A 19,721-nucleotide genomic window follows, 5' to 3' on the forward strand; every position below is an offset into this window, starting at 1 on the left:
TAAGTTTATTGCATGTATTATCTTACTTAATCTCCAAGCTGTGACTGATTTCTCCAGGTACCCATTTTACCAAGGAGGAAATAGGTTCAGGAAGATGAAATAACTCACCCAAGAGCCAGGATTCTAATCCACGCCTGTCTAGTTCAAAAGTCCATTCCCTTAAATTCTACTATAAATTACATGCAAGATCTGGGGGAACTAGGAGGGGTCTTTGTGAAAAGAGAGATGTGTGTTCTCTCCTGTTCATCGTCCCTCCTTTGCTCTCTCCTTGTCACTTTCTCTCTCAGATTTCATTTCCTAGAACCTTGGAGCCATCTAAGAATCCCCAGGGGTAATCAGGGAGACTAATTAAGCCATAGAGGCCCAATTAGCCCTAAGACTATTATGTATTCATTAGATATGTTGGCAGTAGAAGTTGGATTATAGTCATTGAAAAGAGCCAGATGGGTGGAGTCCTTTCTCCAGAATATCAGTGTCCCAGGATCCCCTTATTAGTGTTCCCAGAGAGTCCGCAGAGGAGGAATGGTATACTACATAGATGTGGACAGCAAAGATGTCCCAAGTGCAGAGGCTGCAAAGAAGATTCTTGCACCATCAGAAAGGAAATTCTTGTAGGCCCTAACTGCCTCCTTGAGCCTTGCCCAACAAACCCTAAATAAATGGGCAAAAGAGAGGCAGAAGCCCCAGATGGAATGCCACAGTAAGTGCCTTTTAGCAAAATTCATTCATTCAACAAATATCTATTTAGCACCTCCTATATGTGTTACAAATTATTTCCTCTTCCTGTCAGGATGGATACTCTGGCATCCCATTTAAGCATATTCGGACTAGTATTTTCGAACCTATAGCTCCCTAACTTTGCACAATGATTTGTATAAACAATATGGAGCACCTGTACCATGCTGGGCACAGGCTTAGGAATTGGGATATAGTGGGAACAATACTGACAATTCCTGCCCTCGTGGAACTTAGCTTTTGGTAGGAGAAGACAAACAGTAAACAAAGAAACAAATAAATTAGCAAGGTAATTTCCACCCGCGATAAGTTCTATGAAGGAAACAAAGGAGGCTGCTGTGCAAAAGATGGGGGGGGGTGCTTTGGGAGGGAAGGATCAGGGAAGGTCTCTTGAAGGAGCTGACACTTCAGCTGAGGCAAGAAAGCAGCTCTGCCAAGAGTGGGGAAGGGTGTTCTAGGCAGAGAGAACTTGGCTTGAGGAACAGAAAGGAGGGCAGTGAGATCAGAAGGCAGTGCGTGGAGGGGAGAGTGGAACAAGAGGAGGACAGAGACAGGCAGGGGCCCCATGACATGGTTCTTGGGGTAGAGCTTTGACTCCCACTTATCACCTGCCGTGGGAAGTCCCAACCTCTTCAAACTCCAGTTTCTTCCTGTGAAGAATGGCTCTACCAGGAATTTCTTATCTCATAAGATCTAATTGTAATTGTTAGTACAATAATAAGTACCATTTCTTGTAGGCCTTCTATATGCAGGTGTCATACTGGGTACTTTTTGTACGTTATTTGCCTTAATCTTCACAGCTGTGGCAGATAGGTATCATTCTTCCCATTTTACAGATGTAATCTGTCCCAGTCACACAGCTGTATCAGAGCTAAGAACAGAACCCAGATATGACTGACTAGTTTTGCTGGACTCCTTAACGCTGCTGTACTATGCCAGTATGAGATATTACTGCTATTGCTGTTACTGAATCTTCCAGTCGAGTTGACCTCTGTGACTTGGCCCCAGGGCCTTTGGGCACCGCGATCCACGTGATGGCTCCTCCTTGCTCCCTGGGTCCCCTAGCTGCAAGTTAGGACTCCTTGAACACTGCTAACCTAGCAGGGTGCAAGGAAAACCCCGCGTCTGAGATTCCCGCCTCTGCTCACCCTCCTACTAGTGGGAAGCGAGGCAGAAGCTCAGAACCTTCTTCCCCTACCTCCTCCCAATCTCGTGCGCCTGGGTCCCCGCCCTTCCCCAGTGGAGCTCTGAAGGGCGCTGGCGAGGCGGGGGCCGGGGGGCCAGGGACCTGGCCAGAGCTGGTTCTGTGTCGCGCGTCGGAAGCGCGCTAGAGGTCGTTGAGGGGCGTGGGTGGTTCGGGAAGTGGGTGGCTGAACTGGGCTGGGGACCGAGGCTGGAGGCGGAGCAAGATGGGATCGTGGCCGGGGAGGCGTGCCACAGAAGCAGTGAGAACCACCCTAAGGGCCGAAGGACCAGGACTGCGGGATCTGAGAGGGGAGAGATCGCAGAGACTGAGGGTGGCAGGAGAAAAGGTAGAAACGGGGGGAGGGATACACCCACAGAAACACGTATAGACTGGTAAAGCCAGGTGGGAGGAGGGTGAAGAGAGGGGGATGGGGAGAGACAGAAATGAATCAAGACAGATTGGGGAGAAATCAGAGAGATGGAGAAGGATCCAGAAATGGAGGAGAGAGTCAGAGATGAGTCAGAGAAACAGACACAGAGGACAGACTCAGGGAGAGATAGACATAGGGGAGAGGTACAAGGGGAAAGGAGGTGACTTGGGAGGGACTCAGAGACAAGGAAAGAACAGAAATAATAGTAGGAGTGGAGAATTAATGGAGCAGACAGAAGCAAAGTCAGGCAGACAGATGGCTCTTCCTGCCACATGCTCTTCCCATCTCCCTCCAGACCCACACTCGGAAGCGCAGGTTCAGACGCCAGAAGTACTACCAAGCTGCCTTTTTGGTCTTCCTTAAGAAAAAAAGAAAGATGGCCAAGGAGAAGGGCCTAATCAGCCCCAATGATTTTGCCCAGCTGCAGAAGTACATGGAATGTGAGTCTTCCTCTCTGTCCTGAAGTTCAGGAAAAATTATCCCAGACAATCCCTGCTCCTCATCCCCCCTTCCCCTAGTTTCCTCAGTGGTCTTAAGCCAGTTGGCTCCTGACATAATGTCAGGGAATATGGCTGGGAAACGGAGGAGAGGGAGATGGGGCGATGTCTGTGGTCTCAGCTTTCCACCCACCCTCTCTGAATCTCGAATACCTGCTCCAAGTCTCATAGAAGAGATGTAAACAGAGGTACCACTCTGGAGCATTTGAAATGTTATTCTTTTGATATTTCTCTCTGCATTTCTGTGTTTCTTCCTGGAATTTCTTCCTTCTTCATTTGACTAGAATCTTTTTTCCTGTTGGGTGTCTGGGTGGGACTCCGTCAGAGGGCAGGGAGAGCCAAACCAGACTAATGCTCTTCCCTCATCCTCTTCATACCCCAGACTCCACCAACAAGGTCAGTGATGTCCTAAAGCTCTTTGAGGATGGTGACATGGCTGAATATCTCCAAGGAGATGTGAGTGGCAACTGGGAAATCCTCTCCTTGCCCAACTCCTCCCATCTTTGATTTTGCTACTCCGCTGGGATCCCCAACTTCCAGGGATTATTCTGGGCCCTCCCCTTTCTGTTCTCCCTCTAGATACCCCAGTGTCCACTGTTACCACAGCTATTGCTATAGGAGAAAGCAAGAGATTCTAATTGAGGACTCAGCCTTGAGAAGAAACCGTAGTCTGCCTTGGATGCTTCTTAGCCCTACACTTGTCTCTGTCCTTGCTACTCCTAGTTCTTCAGTCCCTGCCTCCCCTCCTGCACACTCCCTAGGGTAATGCTTGCTCTCATCATAGGCCATTGGGTACGAGGGATTCCAGCAATTTTTGAAAATCTATCTGGAAGCAGATAACGTTCCCAATCACCTAAGCCTGGCACTGTTTCAGTCCTTCAAGATGGGTCACTTAGAAGACACTGTGAAAAATGGTATGGTCATGAAGGTGGGACTGGGCTGGACTTCTGGAAGAAAAATCAAAGTAGTATGGGTTTGGGGGTGAGAGTTGAATTGAATTACATATTGGAGGCAGGGTTGGGGAAGAGAGGTGAAGGATGGCCATTCTGGTCTAGGAGGTGGAGGGAGGAAAGTTAAAGGGAAGAGTTGGAACAAAGGAAAAGAGAAGAACCAGAGTGGAGAGACCCCTAACCTCAGATCTACTGTCCTTTCTGTAACCAGATGTGGTGTATCTCAGTGATGTCTCCTGCTACTTTTCCCTTCTGGAGGGTGGCCGGCCAGAAGACAAGCTAGAATGTGAGTTGCCATCCTGGACTGGGAGAAGGAAAGAAAGGAGAGTAGAGGGGAGGGGGTATTTCCCAGCCTTCCTTCCCTCATTTTTTCAGGACTCCTAAAAGCTGACAGGGCCAGACAAAGGTGGGGCCAGAGAATGGGCTCATTTCCTCTGTTTCCCTAGACTTCTTATCCCTAATGCCATGCCAGTTCCCATGTCCTGTATGTTTTTATGTGGGTGGCCTAGGTTTTTCTAGGGTTGTGGGAGGTGTGTTCTGTCTCCCCTATTAGATTCACCAAGGGTTGAATCCAGGCCTGTTTCCCCTCCCTTTTTGTCTCTTCTCTCAGTCCCAGTGCCAGGCTCTGGGCTCTTCATCTAAAAGATGTCTCCCTCTTCTTTATTTCCCCTATATTCTGTTTTGAATTTGGGGGGTATTCCTCACAAACTGACCCTGGCCCCCCTAAAACACCCACAGTCACCTTCAAGCTGTACGACACGGACAGAAATGGGATCCTGGACAGCTCAGTGAGTTGGGGGACCTGTATGCTGGCCAAGGGAGTATGTGTCCATTTTTCTGTGCCCTCCTGTCCCAACTCTTCCAGGATCTTAAGAAGCAGAGGAAGCTAGAGGGAGAAGCCAAGTCCTCCAGGACTAAATTTGGGAGTGGGTCCCCAGATCTTGGCTCCTAAAAGAGGAGGCTAGAGACATGAATTGGGGGCTGGCTTGCAAACATACCAACACACATAGACACTCATTTACTTGGCAGAGATACCTGAGAATGAGAGGTGGCTCTTGGGGTGGAACCCAGGAACCCTGATTTCTAGAGAAGAGTTTGAATGGTGGTAGTGAGGTGGGATATGGCTGTGGCTCTTACCTCTTGGCCCCCAGGAAGTGGACAGAATCATCATACAGATGATGCGAGTGGCTGAATACCTGGATTGGGATGTGTCTGAGCTGAGGCCGGTAAGGCAGTTTTTCCTTCATGTCCCTTCTTGTGCCTTCTCTCTGGTGAATCTTGCATCTACCCTATGCCATTTCTGACAGGCGGCCGGGTTCCCTTGGCAAGGATGTCTGGGCTGGATGTCCTAGGGGGCAGAGGTGTCAGACCACACCAAAAGTCCCCTCCATTCCCGGCTCAGATTCTTCAGGAGATGATGAAAGAGATTGACTATGATGGCAGCGGCTCTGTCTCCCTGGCCGAATGGCTCCGAGCAGGGGCCACCACCGTGCCATTGCTAGTGCTGCTGGGGCTGGAGATGGTGAGTAGGAGAGACTTGTGGAGATGGGTAAGATAGCTGCCTTGGGTTGTGTGTGCCAAGGGCTGGCGCTCTAAGGGCTCAGGCTCTCCCTAGCATCTGCTTTGTCCTCCCAGACACTGAAGGACAATGGACAGCACCTGTGGAGACCTAAGAGGTTCCCCCGACCAGTCTACTGCAACCTGTGCGAGTCAAGCATTGGTCTTGGCAAACAGGGGCTGAGCTGTAACCGTGAGTGATGGAGCTGGGGGGTGTGGGGGCAGAGAGACAGCCCAGCTACCTGCAGGAGCATGCTGCTTTGACCTTCGAGAGATCGGGGTTCGAGTCCTGGGCTCTGCCATTGGCTAGTTAAGTGGGAAAGCCACACAACTTTCTCTTCCTTCCTTCCTTTCTTGAAATACAGTTGACATGTAATGTTACATTAGTTTCAGTTGTACAGCATAGCCACAGAACATCTTTAAGCCTCAATTTAAAATGAGGTTTCCTTGACTGAAAATGAGATAACTGTGAGCATTGAATAAGTGGAGGGCAAGAAAAGTACTTCACATGGGGCACGTCCATACTGTTAAGTCTGCAATAAAATTTAGCTGCTATTATTATTGTTATTGCTGTTGTTAAATCTAGGCCTCCCTTGCATCTTCCAACTGAGTTCCTGGCATTTAGAAGGAGTGGGAGTAGGCATGGGGTAGCCATTGCTCTTTCACGGGGAAGAGTGAGCAAAAGGCACAGGTCTTGGAGGTGAGCCCCCACACTCTCACAGCAAGGGCTTATATGTCTTGTTTAAGTGAATAATCCCGCCTTACACCCAGGTAAGGAGGAGATGGGGGAGGGGCTGTAACTAAGGCTCTGACCCTTTTCCTTCTCGCCCAGTCTGTAAGTACGTCGTTCATGACCAGTGTGCCATGAAGGCCTTGCCTTGTGAAGTCAGCACCTATGCCAAGTCTCGGAAGGACATTGGTGTGAGTGATCCCATGCCCACCCCAAAACCAGCCGCATCCTGACCCTACCCTTAGCCAGTTGCTGCCCTCAGCCCTTCCCCTAGTCCCTGCTCGGACCCTCTCAGACAAGGGATTGCGTTTCTCCCCAAGGTCCAGTCACATGTGTGGGTGAGAGGAGGCTGTGAGTCTGGCCGATGTGACCGCTGTCAGAAGAAGATCCGCATTTACCACAGTCTGGTTGGACTGCATTGTGTGTGGTGCCACCTAGAGGTCAGTTTGGGAGCTATCCAGCCTCTGTCTTGGGGCTCCTCCCTAATCTACTCTCTGCGCTGGTCTTCCTGACAGCAGCTCCCTCATAGCCACAGTTGCCCTTGCTCCCAAGGACTCTCTTTCCAGTACCAGACCCTCAGAGTTGAGAGGTGACAGGTTCCCTCCATGATGTCTGTATGCCCACCTTGTCTTTCAGATTCATGATGACTGCCTGCAAGCCATGGGTCATGAGTGTGACTGTGGTCTGCTCCGGGATCACATCCTGCCTCCATCTTCCATCTATCCCAGTGTCCTGGTAAGACCCTTGGGCAGTGGCTAGGAGGGGACAGGAGGAGTGCATCCCTGATTTAAACACACTTACACATACACACACACACACACACACACACACACACGCACACGCGTGCCGTGCCCTTTATAGCAGAGAGCCTGTACTTTTAGGATTTGAGTCAGACCCTTATCTATTTAGGGATTCCATACAATTCAATTTTCTTTCCCTCTGCTTCCCTCCCTTTCTAGGCCTCTGGACAGGAGCGTAAAACGAGCAAAACAAGCCAGAAGACCATGGATGACTTACATTTGAGCACCTTTGAGGCTCTGCGGGTACATGAAGGGGGTGGGTTTTTCTTGGCTGGAGCCCTCATAGGAGGGAATGAAGTGGGAAAGGTGGGGAGTGGCACTTGTTCTCCACAAGCCTCACAAGCATCTCTGGGGACAGGCCAGCCTTCTGCCACTGTCTCTGGGGCCCATCTTAACTCTGAGAAAATCCTGTTTTCCTTATCCTTGTTGTTGTTGTTTTCCCAAATGCAGATTGACCCTGTTTCTAACACCCATCCACTTCTGGTCTTTGTCAACCCTAAGAGTGGCGGGAAGCAGGGGGAGAGGTGAGAAGAGACATACTGGGTCTTCTAAGATGGAGAAGGAGGACCCATAGAGGTTGGGAATCTGTGTGTATGGAGGAGGCATACCTTGAGAAAGACATCAAGAGGGTGGAGTACAGACTGTCCATCCCTTACCATAAACTCTCCTTTTCCCCTCATACAGGGTGCTTTGGAAATTCCAGTATCTACTCAATCCTCGGCAGGTATTCAATCTCCTAAAGGACGGTCCTGAGCCAGGGTGAGTATAGGTTGGGGGCTGTATTGTAGTGTTTGTATGTGTCTGCCTGTGTATGTTGGAGGAGAGCAGAAAAGAACACATGTCAGGAGAACAGGGCTAGGGGACCCCAAGAAAGCATAATCCAGAATGCTGCTTTTACTAGTGTCACTGGTTATCCCCAGACCCCTGAGTTATCTGGTTCATCTTTGTTCTGCTCTCAAAACATGAAGATACCAGTTTCTCCCTAATCACTGACGAGTGGTTATAACTTTCTTTCTTTTTTTTTTTAATATTTAAGAACTTTAAGATTTTTATTTATTTATTTGACAGAGAAAGATCACAAGTAGGCAGAGAGGCAGGCAGAGAGAGAGGAGGAAGCAGTCTCCCTGCTGAGCAGAGAGCTTGACACGGGGCTCGATCCCAGGACCCTGAGACCGTGACCCGAGCCGAAAGCAGAGGCTTTAACCCACTGAGCCACCCAGGCGCCCCGGCTATAACTTTCCCAATTGTATTTTTTTCTCTGACCTTAACAGAAACAAGTCTTTTGACAAAGGGAAAGGGGGTCCTAAGGAATGAGAGATAAGAAGTAATCTGCCTGTCTAGGAGTTGGTAGACTCAATCCTATTGTCCTTCTTCATCTTTTCTCTTCCCTTTTATCTCAGGCTCAGATTCTTCAGGGATGTCCCTGGTTGCCGTATTTTGGTGTGTGGTGGAGATGGCACAGTAGGCTGGATTCTAGAGACCATAGGTCAGTACAGGGAGAGGCTCTGGGAAGGGTACTGGGGCACTGGCCTTCTAGAGCTAACTCCCTCCATCCATCCCCTGACCTGCTTCCCTAGACAAAGCCAACATGCCTGTTGTGCCTCCGGTTGCTGTGTTGCCCCTGGGCACTGGGAATGATCTGGCTCGTTGCCTAAGATGGGGAGGAGGTAAGTGGTTAGAAATTGTTTTCCTGGGAGATGGAGGGAGTTGGGTAGGAAAGGAAAGGCACATAGAGAAGGTGTCTAGGCATTGTTATAGAAAAGAGGGTTGGGGAAGAAGAGGGACATGGATGGGTGGTTACCAAAGTGGATTGTCCCCAAGGAAGAGAACTTGGGATGAAGCAAAGACCATAGTCTGAACCTAGAAGGGTCAGGGTAACAGTCTTCTTCCCTATATACCTAAAATTATCTTTCTGTTTCTCTCAACCAATTCTTAGGGCTCAGGGAATCCAGAAATACGGAGGACAATGTGGGAATAAGAAAGGTTGTAAAAGAGCTAAACCAGATGTTCAGTGATGGAGCTAGCAGGGAGCTTGGCCATGATTCATTCAGCCACTCAGCCAGTTAATCAGGGGTCATTCATTCATTTATAATCATTTCTTCCCAAGCCAATTGCAACAGTTTCTTAAATATACTCTGGTCTCCCTTCAAACAGAAAGAGTTCAAAGGATGGTCTTGGTAGATAAATAGGTCAGGGTGGCGCAGGTTGAGTTTGAGTTGTCTTTGTTTGAGGCTGTTGGACTCAAGAGTCCAGCTCGGAGATCTTGCAGAAGTTATAGAATAGGGGTCTGCTAAGGAAATTGAAAAGCACTCTAGATAGAAGTTGTGTAAGGCCAAATGAGCCACCAAACTGCATGGTAGTACATGCATTAGGGAGTGTGAGTCATTGGTTCTGAGTGGGACATGCAGTACAAGGTGGGGAATCGGGGGAGGAAGGACTGAGTTGAACCGAGTCCAGATTACGGAGGGTCTTGAATGCTGTGCTGTGGAGTTTTTTACTTTATCCTGACAGAGACTGAAAGCAGACAGCTCGCAGAAATGATTTGTATTGTTTTGCATTGTTTGCCTTGCAGTGTTGTAAATTTTTTTTTTTAAAGATTTTATTTATTTATTTGACAGAGAGAGAGATCACAAGTAGGCAGAGAGGCAGGCAGAGAGAGAGGAGGAAGCAGGCTCCCTGCAGAGCAGAGAGCCCGATGCGGGGCTCGATCCCAGGACCCTGAGATCATGACCTGAGCCGAAGGCAGCGGCTTAATCCACTGAGCCACCCAGGCGCCCCTGTTGTAAATTTTTTAAACCTTGCCTATTTCTAAAAAGTGGGTCATATATTCTTCAATTCTCCATGATCTCCTCAGCTCTCTGCTAGTCACTCGTTCACTTCACCTTTCTAGCCGCTGAGGCATTTGAATGTGCAAACCCTGAACCATACAGAACTCTTGAACTTATGAAAAATGTAACTCAGAAAAAATAGGCATATATGTGCCTATTTGTATATACTTATATATATAAGTTATGTCCTCTCTATATACATATGTAAAAAAACTGTTGTGTATATAAAATATTATCCCAGAATATAGAATTATCTTTGAGTACATATTATTATAATCTAAATCTCATATTAGGGGCACCTGGGTGGTTCAGTTGCTTAAGCATCTATCTTTGGCTGAGGTCACAATCCCAGCGTCCTGAGATGGAGCACCAACTCAGGCTCCCTGCTCAGTGGGGAGTCTGCTTCTCCCTCTCCCTCTGCCCCTATGCCCTGCTCATGCTCTCTCTCTCTCACTCATTCTCTTTCTCAAATAAATAAATAAAATCTTAAAAAAAATAAATCTTGTATATAAACATAGAACCATTTTTTTTACCAGGTTTTTTTTTTTTTTTTTTTTTAGATTTATTTATTTGAGAGAGAGAGGAAGGAAGAGGGACAGAGGAAGAGGGAGAGAGAGGGGGAGAGAAGCAGACTCCCTGCTGAGCCCAGAGCCCGGGAGCCTCTCTCAGGGTTCGATCCCATTACCTAAGATCATGACCTGACCCAAAATCAAGAGTCAGACACTTAACAGACTGAGCCACCCAGGTGCCCCTGGCCAGTTTTTAAATCTTCAACATCTAACTTTGTGTTGACTTAAAATACTAGACACTTTGAAATTATGTATTTTGGATCTTTACTGTGTGTTCTGCAAATGAGACTGTCATGGTAGTTTCTGCCAATTCAGTCTAGATCATGAAATAATGATATAAATGCAACACTAAATTTGTGTTTGAAAATTTGTGTTGATATTGAAAAAAATCATAAGATTTGCAGAAGAAGAGATGAAAGGAGTACCACAATGGGAGCTCTGTGGAGGATGGATTGGAGGAAGGAGACAGGATAAAAAATTACCTGTATTGCAATAGTCTGGTCCAAAGACACTGAACCCCCAAGCAAAGACAACAGCAGCACAGTTCCTGACACTTGGTAACCAATGGGTTGTGGAGGATGAGAGGACAAGTGTAGAACATTTTCTGATTTGTGGACTGAGCATATGGGATGCCACTTAAGATAGAGCATATGGGAGGAAAGCCAGTTTAAGGAAGATCGATTCAATTTTGGACATGTTAAGTTGGTTTGTCAGTGAAACACCCAGATGGAAATGTGTGCTGAGTAGTTACAAATAGGTATTAGAAAGATACATGTTTGAGAGTCATCTGCTCCTAGGAGATAATTGACATCCTGAGAGTAAATGGGTTACCTCAGGGAAAGAAGAGAAGAGGGACAGGATGCAATATCTGATTTGAACACCCTATTTAACCGTTGAGCAGAGGAAAATCCATTATTAAAGATGTCTGTGTTAATGTACTATTGTTACTATTAGAAATCAATATAAACAGTGGCTTAAAACAACACAAATTTATTGTCTTACAGTTCTGGAGGTCAGACATCCCAAATAGGTCAAGTTAGAATCAAGTGAATAGAATCAAGGTGTTAGCAGGGCTGTGGGGTTTTTTTGTTTTGTTTTGTTTTTTAAAGATTTTTTATTTATTTACTTGACAAGCAGAGATCACAAGCAGGCAGAGAGAGGGAGAGGAGGAAGCAGGCTTCCCACCAAGCAGAGAGCCCGATGTGGGACTCGATCCCAGGACCCCGGGATCATGACCGGAGCTGAAGGCAGAGGCTTTAACCCACTGAGCCACCCAGGCACCCCAGGGCTGTGTTTTTTCTAGAGGCTGTAGGAGAGAATTCTTTGCCTTGCCTTTTCCAGTTTCTAGAACCTGCCTCTGTTCCTGGGCTCATGGCTCTGCTTCCAACCCGCAGCGTTATCACTCCAACCTCTGTTGCCATTGTCACATTGCTTTCCATACACTGATTTCTTACCTTCGTCTTTCACTTATAAATAAGGACCCCTGTGATTATATTGGGCCTGCCCAGATAATCCAGGATAATCTCCCCACTTAAAAATCCTTAATGCAGGGGTGCCTGGGTGGCTCAGTGGGTTAAGCCTCTGCCTTTGGCTCAGGTCATGATCTCAGGGTCCTGGGATCAAGCCCTGCATCAACCCCCGCATAGGGCTCTCTGCTTAGCAGGGAGTCTGCTTCTGCCTCTCTCTCTGCCTGCCTCTGCCTACTTGTGATCTCTGTCTGTCATATAAATAAATAAAATCTTTTTTTAAAAAATCCTTACTGCCTAGAGTACGGGAAGCTGGCTGGCTCAGTCAGTAGAGAATGGATTCTTGATCTCCAGGTCATCGAGTTCAAGCCCCGTGTTGGGTGTAGAGCTTACTTTTTTAAAAAAAAATCCTTGGGACGCCTGGGTGGCTCAGTGGGATAAAGCCTCTGCTTCCGGCTCAGATCATGGTCCAAGGTCCTGGGATCAAGCCCCACATTGGGCTCTCTGCTCAGTGGGGAGCCTGCTTCCCCCTCTTTCTCTGCCTGCCTCTCTGCCTACTTGTGATCTCTGTCTGTCAAATAAATAAATAAAATCTTTTTAAAAAATCCTTAGTTTAATCACATTATCAAAGTCTCTTTTGCCATGAAAGGCAACATATTCACAGACTCTGGAGATAAGAATGTAGACTTCTTTGGGACACCTGGCTGGCTCAGTTGGTAGAGCATGCAGCTCTTGATCTTGGGGTTGTAGTTCTAAGCCCCACATTGAGTGTAGAAATTACTTAAAAATAAAATCTTTTTTTTTTTTTTTTTTTTAAAGAACTCAGGGGTGCCTGGGTGACTCAGTCAGTTGAGTGTTCTGACTCTTGGTTTTGGCTCAGGTCATGATCTCTAGGTCAGAAGATCTCAGGCTGGGCTCGTGGCTCAGCAGGGAGTCTGCTTCCCCTCTCCCTCTGCCCCTTCCCCATACTCACACACAAAGGTGAATGTGTGTGTGCTCCTTCTCTCTGAAATAAATTTTTTTTTAAAAAGGCTGTAGACATCTTTAAGGGACCACTATTCTGCCTGCCAAAGACACTAAGAAGGAACAGTCGGAGAGGGTCCTCTATAGCTTAGAGAAAGTATTTTAGAGGCCAAATGAGTTTCATGAGTTAAAAAAGAACTAAAGATATACCGTTGGTTTTGGCAGGAATTATTGGCAATCTTTGCCAGAAGAGTTTCAGCAGGGTGGCATGGTAAAAGGCAAATTACAGTGGGTTGAACCATCAGTGGAATATGAGAAAGTGGAGACTTACTTTTTTTAATCTTTTTTTTTCCTGATTACAAAAATAATACATGCTTGTGGTAAAAAAATAATTCAAACATTTCAGATATAGATGCCAAAAAAATTCCCTGTGATCTACTCCCTAAAGTTTTGGAATCTGTTCCTCCATGTTTTTCTTTCTAGATACATACTAATATGTACTTAAACAATGAGATCATTCTATTGATGTTTTTCTTCTTTTTTCTTTTAAACTAAACAGTTCATTGGGGTGCCTGGGTGGCTCAGTGGGTTAAGCCGCTGCCTTCGGCTCAGGTCATGATCTCAGGGTCCTGGGATCGAGTCCCGCGTCGGGCTCTCTGCTCAGCAGGGAGCCTGCTTCCCTCTCTCTCTCTCTGCCTGCCTTTCCATCTACTTGTGATCTCTTTTTGTCAAATAAATAAAATCTTAAAAAAAAAATAAAAAAAAAATAAACTAAACAGTTCATTGTGGTTATCATTGTATTTCAGTACAGTCAGATTTACCTTACTCTTTCTACTACTGAGTAGTATTCCATTGTGTGACTATGTCACAATTTATTTAACCAGTCCCCTATTGATAGACATTTGGGTAGTGGCCAGTTTTTTATTACCACCTTGCACATCTATCTCTGCACACAGATGTGAGAATTTCTCTAAGCAATATTTCTAGAATTGCTGGCTCAAAGAGTGTGAACATTTTACATTTGGCTAGTTATTTTCTTTTTAAAAGTTTTACAAATGGGGCGCCTGGGTGGCTCAGTGCGTTAAGCCTCCGCCTTCGGCTCAGGTCATGATCTCAGGGTCCTGGGATCGAGCCCCGCAACAGGCTCTCTGCTCAGCAGGGAGCCTGCTTCCCTCTCCCCCTCTGCCTGCCTCTCTGCCTACTTGTGATCTCTTTCTCTCTGTCAAATAAACAACATCTTTTTAAAAAGGTTTTGCAAATAAGAAACAAGTAAAGGTTACACAAATAATATATCAGTACATTTTCACTGTAAAAGACTTTACAAAGTAAAGTATCTAAGTGTTCACATATAGATCTCCACCCTCTACTCCCTACCAAATCCCATGTCCTTCCCCCAAAATAACCACTGTGTCCTATTTGTATTCATTTTCCTGTTTTTATACGTACACACACACACACACACACACACACACACACAACTTTTAAGCAAACATAAATGGGAACATACTACAGAGATTGTTCTGGGACTTCTTTTTTCATTGAATAATATGTCCTGGAGATCTTTCCGTGTTAATACATATAGATTACATTGTAAATTCAACAGTTGTACATTATTTCTTGGCATGGATTTGCCATAATTTATATAACCTTCCCCTGCTGAAGGGCATTTAGACTGTTTCCAATTTTTTGTTGTTTTAGAGAGTACCTCAGCAAACATCCTTGTACACACATGTACATGTGTGTACATGTGTGTCAATTTACATGCATGCCCATTTCTGTAGGAGAAAAACCTTATCTTTTAAGATTTTAGTTATTTATTTGTCAGAGAAAGAGAGGGAGCACACGCACGTGCACAAGCAGGGGGAGCGGCAGACAAAGGGAGAAGCAGGGTCCCACTGAGCAAGGAGCCCAAAGTGGGACTCGATACCGGGACCCTGGGATCGTGACCCGAGCCAAAGGCAACCGCCTAACCAGCCGAGCCACCCAGGCGTCCCTGTAGGAGAAATTCCTAAAAGTGGAATTGCTGCATCAAAGTGTTTGTTTTGATAAAACTTGATAACATTGTGATAAAAATTGCCAAACTGCCTTCCAAAAATGGAATACCAATTTGTGCTCCAACTAACAGCATATGAGAGTGCTGGTTTACTCATAATCACATTAACACTTGGTTTTCTCAATCTTTATACTTTTTCCATACAACAGGCAACAAAAAGTTAACCAATTATTTTAATTTAAAATTGTTTTAATTGTTAGTAATGTTGAGCATCTTTTTTTAAAGATTTTATTTATTTATTTGAGAGAGAAAGAGAGAAAGCAGGAACAGGGAGGATGTTAGAGGGAGGGGGAGAAACAGACTCCCCACTGAGCAGGGAGCCTGGTACAGGGCTCCATCCCAGGACCCTGGGATCATGACCTGAGCCCAAGGCAGACGCTAAATGACTAACCCTCCCAAGTGCCCCAATACTGAGCATCTTTAATCTGCATATTGGTCATTTGTATTTCTTTTTCTGTGATTGGCTTATTTGTATTATTTGCCCTTTTTTTTTTACTTTCTAGATTTAGTGATTTCTAGGCATTTTTCAGATGTTGCTGAAGTTAGCCTGTTATATGTGCTAGAGATACTTTTTCCAATTTGTATTTTCTTAGGTGTGTGTTTATTTAACCATACAGAAGTTTTAAATTCTAAAGATTTATTTATTTATTTATTGGGGCACCTGGGTGGCTCAGTCGTTCAGTGTCTGCCTTCGGCTCAGGTCATAATCCCAGGATCCTGGGATCAAGTCCCACATGGGGCTCCCTGCTCAGTGGGGAGCTTGCTTCTCCCTCTCCCACTCCCTCTGCTTGGGTTCCCTCTTTCACTCTCTTTCTCTCTCTGTGTGTCAAATAAATAAATAAAATCTTTATTAGAAGAAGATTTATTTATTTGAGAGAGACTGCATGAGTGCACGTGCATTGTGGGGGAGAGGCAGAGGGAGAGGAAAGAATCCCAAGCAGACTCCCCACTGAGCGGGGCTCAACCCCACAACCCTGAGATCATGACCCTAGCCAAAACAAAGAGTCCGATGCTCAATGGACTGGGGCACCCAGGAACTACAGGAAGTTTGAAATTTTAATATAATTGTATTTACCAGGGACACCTGGGTGGCTCAGTCACTCTACCTTCAGCTCAGGTCATGATCCTAGAGTCCTGGGTTTGAGCCCCGAACGGGGCTTCTTGCTCAGTGGGGAGCCTGCTTCTCCCTTTGTCTGCCACTCCCCCTGCTTGTTCTCTCTCTCTCTCTCTCTGACGAATAAATAAATAAAATCTTTTTAAAAAATTGTATTTATCAGTCTTTTCCTTTTTTGGCTCCCAGTTTTGTGTTATGCTCTAGAACAGCCTTTTCCACTCACAGATTTCAAAAACATGCACTCACGTTTTCTGCTAGTCCAAATTCTGCTTCATTTTTTTAAAATATTTTTTATTTATTTTATTTGACAGAGAGAGAGGTCACAAGTAGGCAGAGAGATCACAAGTAGGCAGAGAGGCAGGCAGAGAGAGAGGGAGAAACAGGCTCTCCACCGAGCAGATAGCCCAATGCGGGGCTTGATCCCAGGACCCTGAGATCATGACCTGAGCCGAAGGCAGAGGCCTAAACTACTGAGCCACCCAGGCGCCCCTCTGCTTCATTTTTTGCACTTAAATTCTTTGGCCCATCTTGAATTTATTTTGGTATAAGGAGTGACTTCTACATCCAGCACCCTTTATTGAATAATCTGTCTTTGAAGTGCCATCATATATTAAATTCCCATATATATTTGAGGCTATTTGTAGGCCCTCTGTTCCTTACTACTGAACCTTACTACTGAACTTTTTATTCTATTCATCATGCCTGTGTCACAGTGTTTTGATGTCACTGCTGCGTGCTGCGTTCTCTCTGGTAGAATAGGGAAAGAAAGTGTGTGTGAGAGAGAGAAAGGGAGAGAGACTCATTATTAATCACTCATCTTTTTCAGCATTTTGTATTTTCCTGGCTGTTATCTCTAATCTTTCAGATGAACTTTGGTTTTACTGTTAGATGTATATACACATTGGAAACTTGTACTCTCTATGACAGTGTGGAGAAAAGGGTCTTAAGGGGCTGACCTTAAGATTGCTCCATGGGAGGGGTGCCCAGTGGGTTCAGTCAATAAAGCATGCAACTCTTGATCTCAGGGTTATGAGTTTGAACCCCATGTTGGACATAGGGCTTATACTTAAAAAGAGAGAGAGAGAGAAAGCTATGGGAGTTAGGACAAAGCATCCTACCCTTTCTTTCTTTTTTTAAAAGACTTTGTTCATTTATTTGTCAGATAGAGAGAGAGAGCACAAGCAGGGGGAGCTCCAGGCTCCCCACTGAGCAAGGAGCCTGATGTGGCACTCGATCCCAGGACTTGGGATCATGACCTCAGCTGAAGGCAGACGCTTAACCAACTGAGACACGGAGGTGTTCCATACCCTACTGTTTCACTGGCTGGGGCTAGGAAGGTCTGGTCTGCAGAATCAGGGCAGAGGATCACTGGGAATCTATGGGATTGGGAACTGAAAAAAGGGCCCTCTGAGACTCCTGGTTCAGTTCTAATCTGTCTTCTCCCCCATCCTTAGGATATGAGGGACAGAATTTGGGGAAGATCCTCAAGGATTTAGAGATGAGTAAGGTGGTACATATGGATCGATGGTCCGTGGAGGTGATACCTCAACAAACTGAAGAAAAGAGTGACCCAGTCCCCTTTCAAATCATCAATAACTACTTCTCCATTGGTGTGGTCAGTGAAGTGGGGTATGGGGGCTAGGGAGGAAATATGGGTTAAGCAGCAAGAAGCTAGAGCTGGTTAGAAAGAGGAGGTAGAGGTTAAGGGAGCTGTGACACAGGGAAATGGTGGGTGGGGTACAGTGGTGAGAGTTGCAAGAAAAGAACATGGGACATACTGTTACCGAATGGGGGAGTTAAAGAAAGTGTTCTGTGCTGAGGAGGCAGGCTTCTGATCCTACATGCCCTGAACTCCCCAGGATGCCTCTATTGCTCACCGATTCCACATCATGCGAGAGAAATATCCTGAGAAGTTCAACAGCAGGTGAGGGAAAGGAGGGTGGGGGTGGACATACACAGTGGCAGGGACCAGGCTGTGGCCAAGTTTGACTCAGAGCACTTACATGGCCCGTGGCACCTCTGAGAAGCCCCTTAGCCAAAACCATCCTCTTCCCTAAGGACCGGAGTCAGGAGGTTGATGTCCTTCCCTGTCACTTAGCCTTCCTCTGCCAGCACTGTGTAACTTGTCCCCTCCCTCTTGGGCTTGATGTTGGCACTGACACAGAATGAAGAACAAGCTATGGTACTTTGAATTTGCCACTTCTGAATCCATCTTCTCAACATGCAAAAAGCTGGAAGAGTCTTTGACAGTCGAGGTGGGTGTGATGAGACCCAACCCTACATGCTTTTCACTTATTTATCTTAGTCTCTCCTTCCACAGGTGCCCTCAGGAACTTCCCCTATTCTTAAACCTATTACTTCAACCTCCCAGCTCTCCAATCCCAATGTCCCAGGTTTTCAGTACACTGGTCCCTATTTCCTGCCATCCTTTACAAACCCCCAATTCCTGGCCTTCCCAGTTTGTCCTCTGGTGGAGGGAGGAGTGGTGTCCATGATGATGCCAGGAGGGAAGGACTTATGCTCTCCTCTTTCTCAGATCTGTGGGAAACCACTGGATCTGAGCAGCCTGTCACTAGAAGGCATTGCTGTGCTGAACATCCCTAGCATGCATGGTGGTTCCAACCTCTGGGGTGACACCAAGAGACCTCCTGGAGATACCCATGGGATCAACCAGGCCTTAGGCACTACAGCTAAAGTCATCACTGACCCGGATATCCTGAAAACCTGTGTACCAGGTGAGCAGCCTTGGGACCTGAGTGGGCAGGACTAAGGGGAAGGTGTGGCTCCCTTTGGAGGCAGGCCGCTCCTACAAAACCCATCTTCTTACCTCCCACCCACAGACCTAAGCGACAAGCGGCTGGAAGTAGTGGGGCTGGAGGGTGCAATTGAGATGGGCCAGATTTATACCAAGCTCAAGAATGCTGGACATCGGCTGGCCAAGTGCTCTGAAATCACCTTCCAGTAAGGAAAACTCTGGCCAGGGGCCCTGAGGGAAGGAGGGCCAGGAGAATAGAAGGGTCATGGGGATGGTAGGGAGGAGCTGTGCTAGGAGATCTTCCTCAGTAACAAAGAGTCTCTCAACCAAGCTAAGAAACAGAGTTTTGGTATTCAATTGGTAAAGAAATCTCCACCAATCTGCCGTGGCTTCCCACAGCACCACAAAAACCCTCCCCATGCAAATCGATGGAGAACCCTGGATGCAGACACCCTGTACGGTGAGTATTGCCTTCGCCTGCCCAAAACTGAACCCTCAAGCTTCATGGATCCTGAACCTGCATTCCACAGCTTCCTTACTCCATCCCATCTCAAGTTCCCCTGTGCATCTTTCTTCCCAAATCACGGTTTCTTAGCCCCTGGCCTTCCTGCCATGGCCTCTCTAGGACCCTGGTAAGTCCCCTTCACCCCACAGATTTACCCTTAAATCTCTACTGCTCCAGTCCCAAGGGAACCAGGTCCCGCCTCTGAACTTGACCCCTTCCCTTCCAGATCAAGATCACCCACAAGAACCAGATGCCCATGCTTGTGGGCCCACCCCCTCGCTCCTCCAATTTCTTTGGCTTCTTATGCTGAGGGGGACACCTCAGCCTCCAAGCCAGCCTTGAACCCACCTCTTCGTTCCTGGACTCTACTTCTAGGCTCTGTACATTGCTGCCACGCCCTCCTGCCAGCTCAGGGGAGTGTTCCTCCACCCTCACGGTATTTATTATCCTTGCACCACCTCTACTATTCCCCACACACACGTGCACACATGTGCGTCCACGTACACACACACACACATACACACATTGAAAGTGCCTCATCTGAATAAAATGACTTTTTTCCCACACTGGGATATCTGTTAAG

At 46.6% G+C, this 19,721-nt stretch overlaps 1 protein-coding gene across 6 annotated transcripts in view; it reads left to right on the forward strand.

Annotated features, from left to right (window-relative positions):
• The window catches only part of DGKA (diacylglycerol kinase alpha), a 22,527-nt gene extending 2,813 nt beyond the window's left edge, over window positions 1-19,714 (forward strand). For 3 of the 6 annotated variants that reach the window (XM_046011574.1, XM_046011572.1, XM_046011573.1), the window contains exons 2-24: window positions 2,647-2,791; window positions 3,231-3,304; window positions 3,633-3,762; window positions 4,010-4,084; window positions 4,537-4,586; window positions 4,950-5,024; window positions 5,201-5,320; window positions 5,434-5,548; window positions 6,188-6,276; window positions 6,406-6,525; window positions 6,722-6,820; window positions 7,045-7,128; window positions 7,336-7,409; window positions 7,570-7,644; window positions 8,286-8,371; window positions 8,463-8,552; window positions 17,333-17,493; window positions 17,738-17,802; window positions 18,043-18,133; window positions 18,415-18,613; window positions 18,719-18,839; window positions 19,033-19,093; window positions 19,365-19,714. In XM_046011574.1, coding sequence (XP_045867530.1) covers window positions 2,728-2,791; window positions 3,231-3,304; window positions 3,633-3,762; window positions 4,010-4,084; window positions 4,537-4,586; window positions 4,950-5,024; window positions 5,201-5,320; window positions 5,434-5,548; window positions 6,188-6,276; window positions 6,406-6,525; window positions 6,722-6,820; window positions 7,045-7,128; window positions 7,336-7,409; window positions 7,570-7,644; window positions 8,286-8,371; window positions 8,463-8,552; window positions 17,333-17,493; window positions 17,738-17,802; window positions 18,043-18,133; window positions 18,415-18,613; window positions 18,719-18,839; window positions 19,033-19,093; window positions 19,365-19,448 — 2,202 coding nt within the window. In that variant the 5' untranslated portion in view covers window positions 2,647-2,727 and the 3' untranslated portion in view covers window positions 19,449-19,714. Of the gene's footprint in view, window positions 1-2,646; window positions 2,792-3,230; window positions 3,305-3,427; window positions 3,611-3,632; window positions 3,763-4,009; window positions 4,085-4,536; window positions 4,587-4,949; window positions 5,025-5,200; window positions 5,321-5,433; window positions 5,549-6,187; window positions 6,277-6,405; window positions 6,526-6,721; window positions 6,821-7,044; window positions 7,129-7,335; window positions 7,410-7,569; window positions 7,645-8,285; window positions 8,372-8,462; window positions 8,553-17,332; window positions 17,494-17,737; window positions 17,803-18,042; window positions 18,134-18,414; window positions 18,614-18,718; window positions 18,840-19,032; window positions 19,094-19,364 lie in introns of those variants that run through there. The other 3 variants (XM_046011575.1, XM_046011576.1, XM_046011578.1) reach the window with 3 other exon arrangements.
• The last annotated feature ends 7 nt before the right edge of the window (window positions 19,715-19,721 follow it).

The sequence above is a fragment of the Meles meles genome, chromosome 7 (genome assembly GCF_922984935.1).
Source record: "Meles meles chromosome 7, mMelMel3.1 paternal haplotype, whole genome shotgun sequence".
Classification (NCBI taxonomy): domain Eukaryota; kingdom Metazoa; phylum Chordata; class Mammalia; order Carnivora; family Mustelidae; genus Meles; species Meles meles.